We start from the raw sequence: 16,325 nt of genomic DNA, 5'->3' as shown, positions 1-16,325 counted from the left end.
ATATAAATCTTAATTAAGAGGAGGATCGTAGACAAATAGAAGCAGTAAAACAAGAAAATACACACACACAAAAGCAGCCCCCGTCGACGAGACCCTCAAGAGAGAAGCAACGGAAAAGTATTTAACATTGAAAATAACTGGCTGTCTAGTAGCACACTTTACGCAATTTTCTATTTCTATTTCTATTTATTTTCATGCGATTATTTGCGATGCACTTGAAAACGCCGATTTGTGGATTACCAGGCGTATACGCAACGTTGAGGAAGCTGCTGAATTTCGCAAGAAATTCAAGTTTAAAGCAAAGTACTAAGCACAAAAAAAAGAAGCAAGTTAACAATTGTTCAGCACACATCTGCCTCCCCATCGGAGGAGGTGCGACTGTTGTCGCTAACAATTTGTATATTGGCCAGAAAAACACAAAAGAGCGGAATAAAACCGCAGTTGAAGCGCAGAATAGAAAAGCGAAAAAGAGAAAGAAGCGAATGCTAATTGCTAACACGCACTCATATTAAACGCGTCGTCAAAAGCAAAAGGTGAATGTTTAAAGCAAAAAAAAAAAAAAAACAAATAAGATGTTGACAACACTTTAAAAATAAAGTGTGTAAACGTTGTGTTGATTCCACCGTGTGGCATGATTAAGTCATCGACATAAAGCTCAAGTCGTCGCCTATGCTAAATTCAGCCTCAATCTCTCTCTAGACTCTAAAAGGGGTGGGTCTCAGTTCGGTCCCCGAAGTCCGGTCTTTAGTAGAAGCGGCAGCAACGAGGTCGTCAGGTGTTGTTCGACTTGTTGTCGCTTTTATTTTATTTGATTTTATTATTGAGAATGTTTGCGATTCGGCGCGTGTCTCTGATTTAAAATGATGATGACGTCGTCGTTGTCGTTGTCGTCGTCGGCTTCTCAGGAACAAATAAGTCACCCTCACAAAAAGGCCAAAGAGAAGCAACGACTAAAAACAAATCTTCAAATTGCTTATCGACAGAGCGTGAGCAGCAGTCTGATTACAATAATTGATCAAACTATGACTTGTCAGTTTGTTGTTATGGACATTAGCTCTCTGGCTTATTTGATAGACTTGATACATAAATAGTACATTGTTATTTATAACAACACACGCGTCAATGTATGCGACGTTGCTTTCGCTTTTCACATTGGCGCTCGCATTGTTCGCATAGTTTGCCATTTAAATCTCAGATATGCACTAAATTTAATACGTTAATTTGTACATTAGCAAAATGGCAAACGACTCTGAAAATAGCAAAAGAAACAACAAATTTTATTGACGATTTTCTTTGCTGCCGTTTTCTTACGCTTTCTATAACGTTGTTTTGTTTTTTTTTTTTTTTTGTTGACGCAAAATATTAGTTTAGTTTAGTTTTTTTTTCGAAAAGAGATTAAATAGCTAATTTGGGGTGACAGTTTTTAAGTGAAATTTTCACACTTTAAATTCCATAATTAATTCCCAGCAAAGTTGTTCTCAGTGGTGCTCGGTGAACTTTAACATTCGTTGTCCATTTTTTTAGTTGTATATTTTTTTTTTGTTCATTTGTTTGTGTTGCTGTTCTTTTTACAATTAATTAAAAACTTTTGTCGAAAATGTGTTTCAGCCTTAATTGGCCGGCAGCCAAATGTGTTGACTTGGCCTCATCATGGCACGTTGCTCTTCCGTTATTGTTCTTCTACTTCTACTTCTGCCTCATCTTGTTCTTATTTGTTGTTGTTACTTTTGCTGTAAAGGGCATTCAACGAGAGAGCGCACAGACGGCGTCCTTCATAAAATATTGTAGTTGCCTCCAACATGTCTTTAGTTATTTGTCTGATTTTCTATTTTTTAATTGCTGCCCCTCAAGTACTAAAACACTTGTTGGCATCAATTTGCTAGCGCCCACATGGCGTATGAGCAATACACATATATGCGTCACAGACTGGAATCAAGACGAATCTATGGAGAGTGTAAAAGTAAATATCAAAAGTCTGCGAATTGAATCATTTCGAATCATTTCAAATGTGCAGCGTGCCATGATGACGTCAGCTGCAGTTCGGCTCGCCGTTGACTGCAAATAAATAAACATAAATACCGAATATAATTATAAATTCAAGCATAAAAATAAACGCAGCCGTGTTAAGAAGCAGGCCAAGCAGCGGACAACATAAATAATATTAACAAACAATAAAAATAAAACAATAATAGCAATAGCAGAACAAAATGTAAAAGGCCAACAACAAACGAAGCAAGAAATTTTCGAAAAATGCTCACGCTCTCAATCGGTTTGCTCTTTCACTCTGTCTCTCCTCTCTCGCGCTGTCTCTCAAATCAGTTCAAGGTGCTTCACAGAATCACGTAGAATAAACCTCATATTGAAATTTGAATTTTCGAATTTCGAATTTGAAATTTGTAGTCTGGTGGCGAAGAAAAATTTCGCGTTTCGTTCAGTCATTTAGAAAACTCTCTTGTAGCGAAACGGCAGCATTCAATTTTCACGGAAATCTTCGCAGCGCCTCGAGGCCAACACAGCAACAGAGATCACATCATCATCTTTTGGCCAGCCCATTTGGATATATAGAGAATTATTGAAAAACTTCAGCCTTTGTGCTTTCTTCAAAAAAAAACTTTTTGTATAATATATATCGCATATATATCGATATATAATCTAAATATACAAGATATATTAAAATTGTGTTGCAGCACGCGTAGCTGAATTCTATTCTAGAGCAAAAGAAGACAACCGCGTGGTTTTCTCATAGAAACCTCACAAACACAAACGCACTGTTTACATATTATATAGGCATATATTTTACTTGTGCCGAGATACGTCATTGACTAATACGCCCCGGGCAATATTTCTTTTCTTTTTGCTCTCAATTATATATTTCACAGATTGAACGATACATTACGCGATAAGGACCAACAAGTTAGCAAGGATCTCGAGGAGATCGAACAAGTGTTCCGCCGCATCTCGCAGCTGCAGGACAAGTTGAACGCACTGCACGATCAATTGCAATCCGTACACGTCTACGACGAACACATTGCCCAAACGGAACAAGCACTCATCACAATCAACAGCCAGGTGAAACAGGCAGCCGAAGAAAGTCGCGCGCTTGTCGCACAAACGCAAACGCTCTATCAAACCAAACAGAATCTATTGCCCAGCGATATTGCCCAAGAGTTTACCGCACTCGAACTGTTAGCGGAACGCGTGCAGGTAGCCATGGAGACCAAAGAGAAGGATTTCAAGCGCGCCAAGACCGTTCGCACCGAATATCTTGCCGGTGTCGATGAGATTCAGCGCTGGCTTATGCAGGCCGAGGTTCAGGTGCAAGAGCGCACCTTGGAGCCGACACAGATGAAGGAGCTGCTGCAGCGTATCAATCATGAAATCGGCACCATTTACGAACGCTTTACGCTGGTCAAGACCAACGGACAGCTGATCATTGAGAATAGTCGCAACAGCGAGGAGAAGACGCTGGTGCAGACAACAATCGATCAGTTGGCCGCTCAATTGGCCCAGGTGCGCGGTTGGTTGGACGAGAAGAAACAGGCTGTGGGCGATAGTTTGGATGCATGGACACGTTTCATGAATCTGTATCAAATTGTGATGTCTTGGGTGGCCGAGAAGCGTACGTTCATCGATCAAACGATTGAGCTGCGCACGTTGCCCGAGGCACGCAATAAGCTGAATGATTATGCGACGGCTGTGAAAAGTATTAAACCGATTGTGAAGCATTTGAGCGAAATGGACAAGGAACTGGAACACATTGGTCAAGTGACAACTGTGGGCGATCTCAAGGACAAGCTGCAGCAGGCTGAGGATGCGAAGATATCCGTGGAAGCGGTGCTACTGGAGAGGGTAAACTACAGCATTATCGAACATATACAATTACTATTAATTCTCTTTCCAATTCTTTATACTTTGTGAATCCCATTGCAGAACTCACTGCTGCAGGAAGCCTGCGAGGAGTGGGATCAATGTGAACGCAAGATCAAGGATATACGACAATGGCATGAAAAGACCAAACAGACATTGGACTCCTCACCACAGCTGAAGAAACCCCTGCGCGATCAACTGGGCTATTGTGAAAAGACTCTGGCCGATATTAATGTGCAAAAAACCAAACTAAGATTGTCGATTGAAAAATTAGAGGTAAGTATGCGGATGCTTATAGCTAATGGAGAAACGCTTTTCCATGCGCCACTTTTCTTTTGCTATCCCTCAGGTACACTTCCGCAATGGCATGGGTGGCGATCCACGCCTTAGCGAGAACGTTGACGATTTGGTGCGATTGCTTGATGGACTTGGCGATGTGGTTAAGACCAAATCGCAGAGCCTCGAGCAAACGTTGTCCCAAATCGATGTGTATCAACAACAAATGCAAACGCTTCGCCAGCGTATCATACAGGAGGAGCAGCAACTGCGCCTCGTTATGGCGCCTACGTACTTGCCACACGATCGTGAGCGCGCATTAGCCGAGCAACAGGTACGTACCACTTTCTTGTTATCAAAATCAGTTTCTCTCAAGTTTATGTGTAGAACAATTCCCTGATTAGCAGTTAGCTAGATGAATTGAAATAAAAGGACCAAAGTCTAGGATCTCATTATATCTCGAATCTCTTAATTAAACAAATACATATATCTATTTAGTAGCTCGTAAATAACAGCAACTGTAAGCTAAGCTGAGATCTCAAAAGAAAAAACAAGCCCCTTGTGATATATTTTATAGATTACCCTACATCATTCTCATGCTATATTGAACGAATCTTTAATTTAATGCTATACAACAGTTGACAGAACAACCAGTTTGTTGGCCCAAAATAAAAACTACAAAAGTTATTAACCCTCAAGTAACCAAATATATAGAACAAGTGAATTAAATAATACCTTAATTATTAAAAGAACGTTCTGCAAGAATAAAAAAAAAGTGCGGATAGGTCCGAAACAAAGTTGCACGGTGGCTGCGTAAAGTAAATTGAATAAATTATAGTTTTTTCTTTTTGTTTTTCATTTCAATTATTTCTTTTGTTTTGCTTTATTTTGTTAATCAAGTGCGTATATTGTTAAATCTCGTCAAATTCTCTCTTACGTTTTTATTATTTTCGAATTCGATTTATGCCATTTTCATTTCATTAAAACATATAACTACATACACTGCAATACATTACATTTCAGTTCATCAACGTTCATCTTTGTGCTTATTGGTTTCTTATTTTTTCCATCTATTAAATTTATTTTGCCAATTCTCATGTCATACCGTGCAGCTCGAAAAACAAACCGACTTGCCTCTCATTTCATTTAATATGCCCATCATTGTTATGTCTCTGCCATACATTTGTTGTGTCTGTAAAATACAAAAACAGAAATACCAATTCATTGTCACGTGCCAAATCATTAACAAAAAATAAAAAAAAATAAAAGAAACTATATATATAAATATAAGCAAGAGAATTCACATAAGTTCTTGTTGCCGGGGGTAGCCCATTCAATATGTGTAGAAACAATCAAATAAATTCTTTCTCCAGTTCATTATTCAGCGAGCTATTTTAGGCATTGCCAGAATAAACGTTTTCAACTATTTCACACCAAACAAAAAAAAAATTCCCCTCGATATATATACATACTTGTATTATGTATATCAGCAGGGCATTATTTTAATATACAATACATATATATAGTTAGATTTAAAATTAAAAATTCGTTTTAAGTTTACATTGCGAATTGCAATGTTGGCGGTAAGTGGCAACTTTAACAAAGTCAAAAATTAATAACAATTTTTCAATATGATTTTTTTGTTGTATCAGTAAAGAAATTTGATTTTTGGATTCCCAGTAGTAGTTGGGGCAACTCTTGCTATGAGAACTTATCTTATTTTATCTTGCCGAGAACACAAACACACACATAATTACAGTCGAAGCATAATTACAAAATGGCGGCTCACGTTCAACATAAAAGAAGATCACCACAAATCACAATCACTTGACATCCACATTATGTATCATCACAGCTTTCGCTTAGACATTATTCATTTATGATTTTAGTCGTTTTGTTTTTTACTTTAATTAGTTAGCTTTTATGGCCGGGCAGACATTTACAAATTTCACTAAAAGATCCGCTCAACGTCACAGCTACCTCTCTTTCTCTCTCTCAATCTAATTCTCTTATTAAGCGTTATATCGCTCTCAATTATCTTTTAGTTACAAGTAATGGTTACGGTTTTAATTTGACTTATGTATTTTATTTTTGATATTTTGTATTTTATCTTTTTATCTTTTCTCTACGTAAAAAAACAAACAAACAAACAAAAATCTGGTGTCGTTGCGCTTTACGAAATATTTAAATAATTATAAACAATTTCCTCACACGAAAACATTAAATACATTTTACTAATATTTGAAATAATTATTTAACTTTTAACTGGATTCTTGGGCTTTTGCTCGCTTGCCTCTTGTGCTAAATTGAAACTAAAACACGTGACTAACTTCAAATCCATGCCTCTACCAACTATTTAACTATTGCCATAACTCCCTCACACACATGCATTCCATTGAATCAACACACACACACACATGGGTATTGCGTACTTCTTCAACACACAAAAACCTGGTATATGGTTGCTTGATCTATTATGGCATTATTATGCTCGCTGCATTTCATATAAAAATGGATCATATATGATTACTATGCTGACTTTTTTGTATTTCTTCTCTATATAAAATGCTCACGCCGAAACATTTAAATAATTCTCAACAAAATGCACCAAACGCATAAACAATATATATACTCTCTCTCTCTGTCTCTGTCTCTGTCCTACAACCCTCACTTAAAAAAATATAAAAATATCGATAATAGGCATGTCGTGAACGTGTCAAAAATTTGCATTCGAAAATAACCGCACGTAATGAGCGCATCAAATTGTTAATACATCGCGGTACGCCGGACGATGCTAAGCTAGAGATCTAGATCTAGAGATTTTAGATGCCGCGCCGCACAGCTATATGGCACTACAACACAGTACTTATAAGAAAATAACTATTATATATATACCTATATATCTAGACTAGATCAAACCAAAGAAATGCAGAGCAGCCACCGTCGTTTGGTTGTCAGTCTGCTGCCACTTCAAACAGTCTCCCAATGTTAGCTGGGGCAGCGACTAAACCCAGCGTCAGGCCCCTTATTATATTACATATATTAATATTACATGACCCAAATGCTTAAGAAAAAAAATCTACAAAAAAATGAAGAATTAACTATTAAATATATATTTTTAAAATGAAAAACCCTGAAGAGTATTACTTGTAGCCTCCATTTTAGCAAGTTGTCAGGTAGCTTGGTTAGGCCCTTGAATTTTCCAATCGAAAATGAAAGCTAACGTTCTTTTTGGCAAATCTCCCCCAATCTCTCTCTCTCTCTATTACGTGCACTCTCGCTCGCCTGCCCGCCCGTTACTCTCCATATGAACGCATTAGGCAATGCGACAATCAATCGATGGCATGCAGCAAACGTATGACGCAACCGCCGCCCAATCCTATGCTCTGGATCCACATTCAGTGGTAACCACTTCATCAACTGTCTCGTTGCTTATGAAGCCAACGGCAGTAGGTCTAACCTATGCTGAAGTGTTATCAGGACATGCGAGTCCGGTAAGCGGTAATGAATCGGCAACGACAATGGCGACAATAGCGACAACATCGACACAACCAAGACAAGAAAAACGCGACACGACCACGACAATAACGACAAGGCAACAACAACAACAATCGAACGTAAACCAAGAACAAACCTTTATTACTACAACCACCACAACAACGACAAGAACAACACGCACATTTGAGGATGAATCAGAAACATCTGAATCGAGCACTCATTTACCCACTGTGGTCTATGAAAGGAAGCAACCTCAACATGTTACACCATCCAGCAGCATCCATGTGTCCTCTGACTATGAGGAAACCACTGATCCAATTCAAATTGTAACCACAACTATTACAGCAGATCAACAAGTTCCTACTAGCAATACCAATCTTCAGTTTATCGAAAGCGAGCAACACCATTCATCATATGCGGGTAAGAAATTGCAAGCGCCGCGTGCTGAACGTCGTGGGCGTTCTCCCAGACGTCGACGTGAGCCGCATGTGGAGCAACAACAACAACAGCAACAACAACAGCATCAACAACAACGACATCAACAGCAACTCTACGTGCCACAGGAGGAGCGTGCACGTTCTCGTAGCCCGATTTGGGTACCCGGTTCAACCTCCTATGCAGAGGTGTTGCGTGGTCTTGAATTGGAGCGCTTGCAAGCCGAAGAGTTGGCCAGACAAGCAGCAGCAGGTCAGGCTCAGCCTCATGTGGATCTGACCATACAGGATGTAATAGATGCCAGCTATGTGTCACAAACAAAGCCTCAACCTGTCGAGCAATTTGTTAGTCAAGTCGAGCCCGATTTGAGCTATGTTCAGCAACAGGAGCAGAAACAGCAACAGCAGCTTTCTAGCTATGAAGTACCCATGACAGCCGAGGAGATAACGGCAACGTATTTACAGCCAGATCCACAGCTCTACCAGACCATGTATGAGAATGTAGCTGATAGCGGCCAGTGGGGCTATGTCTCCACCGAACCAAGCAGCGATCAACAGCTGCAACAACAGCAGCAGCAACAGCCGAATTACTATGATCCTATTATGCAGATGCAGTATCCAATACAGTATCAGCCGGTGGCTGTGCCACCAGCAGCAACCACAGGTTATCAAGTGTTAGCTGGTTACTATCCGCCCATGGAGAACTATCCATCGCAGGTGTATTACACTCAACAAACAGAATACACACAGGAATATCAACAGCAGGAACAACAACCAACTCAATCAGAGCTTAATCCAGAGGTTGCTGCTTATCAACCAGAAATTGTGGAACACTCATATATACTTGAGCCATATCGCACAGATATCAACCTAACGGGCTCTTCGACAACAGGTAATAGTGTGCTTGATCGTGTGGTCACCACACTGGCATCCATGGTGCAACAGAGTACCGAACCTCTAACTACAAGCACACAACAGATACAACCTACTGTTGTTACACTACATCAGGAACCTGAGCAGGTTTACATTGAGGAGCACGTGCAGATGTTGCGTCCTGTAGAACCACAGGAATTTGAAATGAATGAGCCACGTCCTGATATAACTTTTGGTCAATTTGATGTAGATGCTATTGAGACCATTCCCATTGAATTAGCACAGCCTCAGCAACAACCTCAGCCTCAACTACAATTTGATCATCAACTACAACAAGCACCGCAATCGCAAAGTCACACGACAGTGACGACAACGCGATTTGTGGAGGAAACGATTCACTCGCAACAGACAGAGCCAACTGTGATAGCACCGACGACGCCGGAAATCGTAGCAGCCCAAGAGACTGTTCTAGTAGTACGTCCTAAAGTGCAAGAGCCCAATCAGAATCAGCAAAAGCAACAACAAAGTCAAGATACAAGTGCTGGCAGCACGTATGCAGAAGTGCTTTTTGGTCAATTACATCGAGCACAACATCCAGTTTTCCAGCCATCCAGTCAACAGCAACAACAACAGATCCCAGTACGTATAGCTGCCCCTTTGCCGCAAATTCGCAATGCTGATCATGCAACAACCACTAAACACACAACAATTACCACCATAAAGAGTCAACAACAAGCAAAACGTCCAGAAAAGTCTCTTGATGTTGCTACTGAAAAGATTTCCAGGCCAAAACGACAACGCCATGAGCCACAACCGGAACTATTGCCAATCAAGGTCAGCACCAGAAAGGAGACAAAAACGAACCGTAAACATAAATCTCCCGAAACAAATGGTGCTAATGTTGAGCGCACAATTATTGTGGAAGATGTACCTTCTGAGGTTATCCAAGTCGAGGAGCCTCAAAGACACCCGGAGCCTAAGAGCCGCAAGTCTAAAAAAACTAAAAAGCCAGCGGAACAGTTAGTTGAATCATCCACTGAACCAGAGTTGAGTTCAATCGAAAGGGTGGTTGAAACCACAACGAAAACAATTACAAAGACTGTGACTACGCCAACTGTTGAAGTTGTCAAAACGGAAATTTCTATTACACCGGAAACAACAGCAGTGACTTCCTCTGGACCGAACAAAAAAGATAGAAAGAAGCACACACCAAAGGAAAAAATAGTTGAGTCAGTTGTCGAGATCATTCAAAAGGCAGAAATTTTGCCAGTTGTAGAGCCAACCATTGAACCAACTACGACAGCATCGAAGAAAGATAAGAAGTCCAAAAATGTGGTTGAAACAATAACTACTACCACAAAACGTGTTCAGCCAGTTGTGAAGGTTGTTGAACAACTAGAAACTGTTTCCGTAGTTGAGGAACCGATTTCTGAACCAAGTCCTGTTCCCAATCAAGCAAAGAAGAGCAAAAAGAAGTCCACAACAATTGTAGAAACCACTACAACCACAAACGACATTGTAAAGCCAATTGAGGTCGCTGGCAAAGTTGAAGGTCTTGTTGAACCAACGCCTGTTCCAGCACCTTCTAAAAGGGATAAGAAGAAGACTACAACTGTTGTGGAAACCACGGCCATTATAGAACATATTGCTAAACCAGCTGAGGTTATTGAACAGGTTGAAGCTGCGGTTGAAACAACTCCTGAGTCGACTCCTGTTCCATTATCTGTTTCACCACCTTCCAAAAAAGACAAAAAGACTACGACTGTTGTGGAAACAACGACACTCACGAACGATATTGTGGCACCTGCTGAAGAGGTGATTGAATCAACTCCTGAACAAGTTCCCGCTCAAGCTCCTATTTCAGCTCCTTCTAGAAAAGACAAGAAAAAGTCCACTACTGTTATGGAAACTACGACTACTACAAAGGAAATAGCAACAGCAGTCGAGGTTATTGAACCTGTTATTGAACTAGCTCCTGCACCAGTTGCTGAAGCAGCGCCTCTACCAGTTGCTGAACCAGACCTGGCAGCAGCTCCAACAAAGAAGGACAAAAACAACACCACAACTTCAGTGGAAACTACGACGATTTTCAAGAATACAGTTGAGCCATCTCTTGAGATTGTAGAACAAATTAATATTGTGCCCATTGAGGAACCAGTTATCGAAAAGAAAATTGTGGAATCAACTATTGAGAAAGAAGAGAAACCTAAGAGCATAGGTATATCAAAGAAGGATAAAAAACGCGAAATGATTCAAGATACAGTTCAAGTGGAACAAAAGTCAACAGAGACGGCAACAAATGGAGTTGAAATCGTTGAGTCAATTGTTAGTGATCCCGTGAATCAGATAGCTACCAATACGCAGATCACAGAATTTGTAGAGCCAGAGGTGTCTTCCATTATTTTGGTAACTGAGCCAATATCAACGATTGCCACAACCGAAACAAATGACACTTTTATAGAAAGTGACCCTGTGATTACCACTTCCACTAACACGATTTCAACGGATAGTGGTACTACTACTATAACAACCAGAACTATAACCAAACATATTACTAAGCGTATTGTAAAGCGTATTGTCGATGGCAAAGAGGAGATCGTTGAAGAAGATGTCATTGACGATTTGCCAGAGGAGAATATTTCTGTGGAGCATTATGAGCTTCCTGCAATTGAATCGACAACTTCAACTCCTGTTTCACTGCCTGGACTTTCTGCAACGCAGGATACAACTGTGGTTCAAGGTGGATCCATTACAAAGACCACAATCACCAAGACGAAACGCATTCTGAAACGAATAACCGCAAATGGTGAAGAAGTGGTGGAAGAGGTCTTTGAGGATGAGCCCGAAGTGGAACGTGATGTCACCCTACTTCCGACAACAGTTCTCACATCGACAAACGTCAGTGTTGAAACACAATCGAGTGTGTCACAGGAACAAATTCGTGATGCTGCTGAAAGTGCCATTGAGGAGATTGTAGATAAGGCTGAAAAGTTAACTGAGCCACAGAAGCCATCACGTAAGGACAAAAATAAGCCAGAGACTAGTTCCATAGTGAAGGAAACTGTTGATTTTATTGCGGCTGAGTCAGAGCAGAAACCACACAAACCAAGTCGTAAGGATAAGAGAAAGAAGCAGATCAAATCTGAGAGTGAAGAAGTTAATCCAAATAATAATGATGCCATAACAAAACTAGAAAGTCCTATCATGCAAAATGTAGCCGAAATTACCGAGCCACAAGTACCACTAGAAACCACAGAGCCCCTGAATACAACAAGTGCAATTTCCATTGATATAAATCAACCTCTGTCCACGGAGACGTCTGCTAACAGTGATGATGGTAGTCTCGTTAAGACGACCGTGATACGAACCACAAAGATCGTAAAGAAAATCAACCAGCAAGATGGCCAAGAAATGTCGACTTCAACACATTCAGATGTACCCTCATTGGATTCGTTTGAACTCCTCGAAAAAACTGTCGAATCACCTAAGGTAGAGAAATCTGAGATGAATAGTCGTGAAATCAGTGACGAGGGTGTTGTTAAGACAACTAAGACAACAACAATTCGTACAATTAAAAATACTAAAAATGAAGCTGACAAGGAAGTTCTAACAGAGAGTGCAAGTGAAGTGGAAGTTATTCCCGAATCTCCAACGACTGAAGATACTGTACAAAGCGAAGATGGTTCTGTGTTAAAGACCACAACAGTGCGCACGACTCGAATCGTTAAGAAAATTGCCAATGACGGTGAAAATGTCAGCGAAACGAGCAGCTTGACTGAGCCCATTGTTGAATCCATCATCCACGATGCACCAATTGTAGCAGAATCTGTGACCACTGAATCAAACAGTGAGGGTATCACAAAGACTATAACCACGCGCACCACTAAGGCTGTAAATAAATCAATTTTAACCGAATCTGTGGACGCGCCTGTTTCTGAACAAATTGTTTTTGGAGCGGAGCAAACTGTCGAACAACCCCCTATTCCAATGGAAAGTGTAGATATTAAAACATCTACATTGGATTTCATTACTTCCGAACAACAGAATATCGTACCAGTACCCGATAAGAAGCCACGGAAATCAAAGAAACAGAAGGAAGCTCCTCTTTCCAAAGAGAAACAAGAAACACCTGAAATTCAGACAGTCCCAACCGAAGAGCTAGTTGCCACAACCGAGAAGCTGGTTGCTCCATTTGTTGCGGAACCAAAACAAAAGATTTTGCCTCAGGAAACACCTGAAATTAAGGCAGTCCAAACCGATAAGGTAGTTGCTCCACTTGTTGAGGAACCAAAACAAGACGTCTTGCCAACAGAACCTTTCTATGAGAATGCTGGCAATGATGTGGTCAAGACTACAATCGTCAGGACAACGAAGATTGTTAAGAAAATCTCACAGAATGTTGATAGTGAGGCAGTGTCTGAAGTGGTATCAACTCCGGAAATGGAAAGCGAACAACCTGCTGAGCCCCTTGAAGTTGTTGAGGCTCCAATAACTGAGGATGCTGGTGGTGTAACAAAAACAACAACTGTGCGAACCACAAAGATTGTAAAGAAGTTAAATGAAGACGGCGAGACAACAACCGAGGAGAGCAGCACAATTAGTGAACCAATCACCGTTCGGGAAGGATCTCCGACGATTTCGGAAATACCAAGTGAAGCGTCAACCACATCTAGTCAAATAGATGGTGCCATCATAAAGACAACAACAATTCGTACAATGCGAATAACCAAGAGAATTACAAATGACGGACGTATAGTTCTTACGGAAAGTGACACACCAAGTGATGTGGTTGTTACATCTAGTATTGAAATGCCCGATCAAAGACCAGTTAGTCCAGTGATAGTATCAAGTACAACATCCCCTGTTGTCACTTCAAGCAGCGAACAGAAATTCGAAAATGTTGGTGTCAATATTGAGCTAGGTGTTAGGGACACTGCAAGCAAATCCGGTGTTAAAGTTATAGGCATTGAGACAACAGAACTACCTACTACATTATACTCTGAGAAAACAACACATAGTTCAACGAATGGCGCTACAAACGAAACACACACTATTGCCACTACTACGACAACTACCAAAAATACGATACTTACGACCACACAACGACGTAGCTTCGAAACCGAAGATGGCACAAATGTTCTTTTCGTGGGAGAAGGCATTGACGGAGCCTATCCACCAGGTACAGTTCAGAAAATTTCGCTCATTACTCATGAGGAGAAGTTGAAGACTCCAATCGTGAAAATGCATCTCGATTTTCCGGAGGTTAGTCTCCGTGTGACTGAGACTGTCACTGAGAATATTGAGTCACTGCAAAGAACTGCCGAATCGAATACATCTTCCTTAGTGGAGGTTGTAGAGTCTGTCGCCTCAGATATTGTAAAGCCCGTTAATCCCAGCATTTCTGTTACCTCTACTGATACTGTTGTCACCTCTAGTGAGGAATCATCTTTGAAGGTAGCACAGAAAGACAAAGAGACTAAGGTTTCCATAGAACAGGTTGACAAAACAATTGTAGGTGCAAAGGATAGTGAGCCCCCCACCGATTTGAGTCCAGAAGAGCAAAAGCTTTTCGAAGACATTCAAAAGAAACTGTCCAAGAAAGATAAGAAGAAGCGTCCCGCAATTCCCGAAGAATTCATTAAGCAGGAATCCCAGATCCTTGTTGCAGAAAGCAAAGGTAATGAAATAATTGCTATACCTGTAGTAGATGAAAAACAATCTTTAATTAATATTACTACCTCATCCAATGATAAACCAGTCCATTTAGCTCAAAATCTTTTGCAAGATGTGAGTTTGATTTCCAAAGCAAATACAATCGAGCATGCCAAAGCTGATACACTCTATCACGAAAAAATGCAAGAAACGCCAGATATTCCTTCCTCTATTGAAAGTCTAAAAGAAACGCAATTAGATATTCCATGTGAAAAACAGAACTTCCCAGATCCTACTAATACCGCTAAACAAATTGTTCCTGCCAAACCAAGCGCATTAATTGCTGAAGCATTTGTGGCTAACACGGTAAGCACTTTAATTTCTACTAATATTCAAAATATTATCCCATATGAAAGAATCTATGAAGTTCCTAAATACAATTTATCTCATTTTAATATTGCCGAGGGTCTTTATCACATAATCAAATCTAAGACAAATGAATCACACGAGCCAACTCTTGTTAAGGTTGAACCGATTGTAAGTTCGGTTGAACCTGTTGTTCCAACGACCTTGGTTGATAACTCGAACGTAGAAATCTTAGAGATTGCTGAAAAGATTTACGAAATTCCCAAATATGACATTCGCGTATTCACCACAGCTGAGGGTAACTATCACGTAATTAATTCCGAATCCACCGAAAATGCACAAGTTGAGGTTGAAAGTTCTGTCGATTCAACAATAAAGAGTCCTTCAGACGAAATTCAGACAATATCTACCACCATCTCCGAACCTGCAAAGGTATCACCCACATTAGATAAAATATTTGAGGTACCAAAGTACGATATACTATCATTGAGTTCAGCAGAGAGCTATTATCAGGCAACAAAGGCGAAAACTGAAATTCAGCCCGTCCAGGAAACCCAGACGATTGAAAATTCAAGCAACATAACTACTACGACCATAACTACAACTGCAACAGCAGTCGAACCCGAAAAGGAAACTAATGACACAGAAACAGTCACCGAGTCTTCAGTTACAAAAGATTCCAAGACAACCGTAAAAATCACGTCAACAACAGTGACCGAAACAATTAGTGAGGCAGTATTTCCAGAAGAACCAAAGGCACTTGAACCTGAAAAGAATTCCGAGGAGCTAAAGAAACAAGAAGAACCAGTAGTTAAAGAATCTGTCCCTGAAAAGCTTAGCGAGACAGTTGTGGAAGAAAATGTCGCATCAGAGGCAGTCCCCGATTCCCCAGATACTGAAGATTCCAGGACAACTGTAACAATCACGACAACAACAGTGACCGAAACAGTCAGCGAGTCTGTAATTCCAGAAGAACCAAAGGCACTTGAAGCTGTAAAGAAGCCTGAGGAGCCTAAGAAACCAGCATACGCTGGTTTGCCGGTTGATGAATCGAGCAGCTCCTGGATGGATGTTTTGGATGAACCAATGGTATTCTCAGATGAAGAAGAAGAAGCTGTGAAGAAACCTGCTCCTGAGAAGGTAACCGAAACAGTTGTTCATGAAAAGGATGTCGAATCTCCAGAGCCAGATACAGTTACTAAGTCCTCCATATCAGAAGATTCCAAGGCAACTGTAACACTCACGACAACAACAGAAACCGAAACAGTTAGCGAATCTGTAATTCCAGAAGAGCCAAAGTCACTTGAACCTGAAAAGAAGTTCGAGGAGCCAAAGAAACCAGCATACGCTGGTTTGCCG

General features: G+C 40.5%; 1 protein-coding gene across 23 annotated transcripts in view; it reads left to right on the top strand.

Annotated features, from left to right (window-relative positions):
- The window catches only part of LOC117563755 (muscle-specific protein 300 kDa), a 117,043-nt gene that overhangs the window by 65,243 nt on the left and 35,475 nt on the right, over positions 1-16,325 (top strand). For 9 of the 23 annotated variants that reach the window (XM_052003295.1, XM_034242243.2, XM_034242260.2 and 6 more), the window contains 3 exons: positions 2,880-3,849; positions 3,931-4,143; positions 4,217-4,477. In XM_052003295.1, the coding sequence (XP_051859255.1) occupies positions 2,880-3,849; positions 3,931-4,143; positions 4,217-4,477 (1,444 nt within the window). Of the gene's footprint in view, positions 1-2,879; positions 3,850-3,930; positions 4,144-4,216; positions 4,478-4,530; positions 4,839-6,843; positions 7,385-7,463; positions 15,958-16,325 lie in introns of those variants that run through there. The other 14 variants (XM_052003292.1, XM_052003293.1, XM_052003291.1 and 11 more) reach the window with 5 other exon arrangements.

This window comes from Drosophila albomicans, chromosome 2L (assembly GCF_009650485.2).
Source record: "Drosophila albomicans strain 15112-1751.03 chromosome 2L, ASM965048v2, whole genome shotgun sequence".
In the NCBI taxonomy this organism is placed as follows: Eukaryota; Metazoa; Arthropoda; class Insecta; order Diptera; family Drosophilidae; genus Drosophila; species Drosophila albomicans.
Note: the sequence above shows the minus strand (reverse complement) of the source record. Positions and strands in the feature narration are given on the sequence as shown.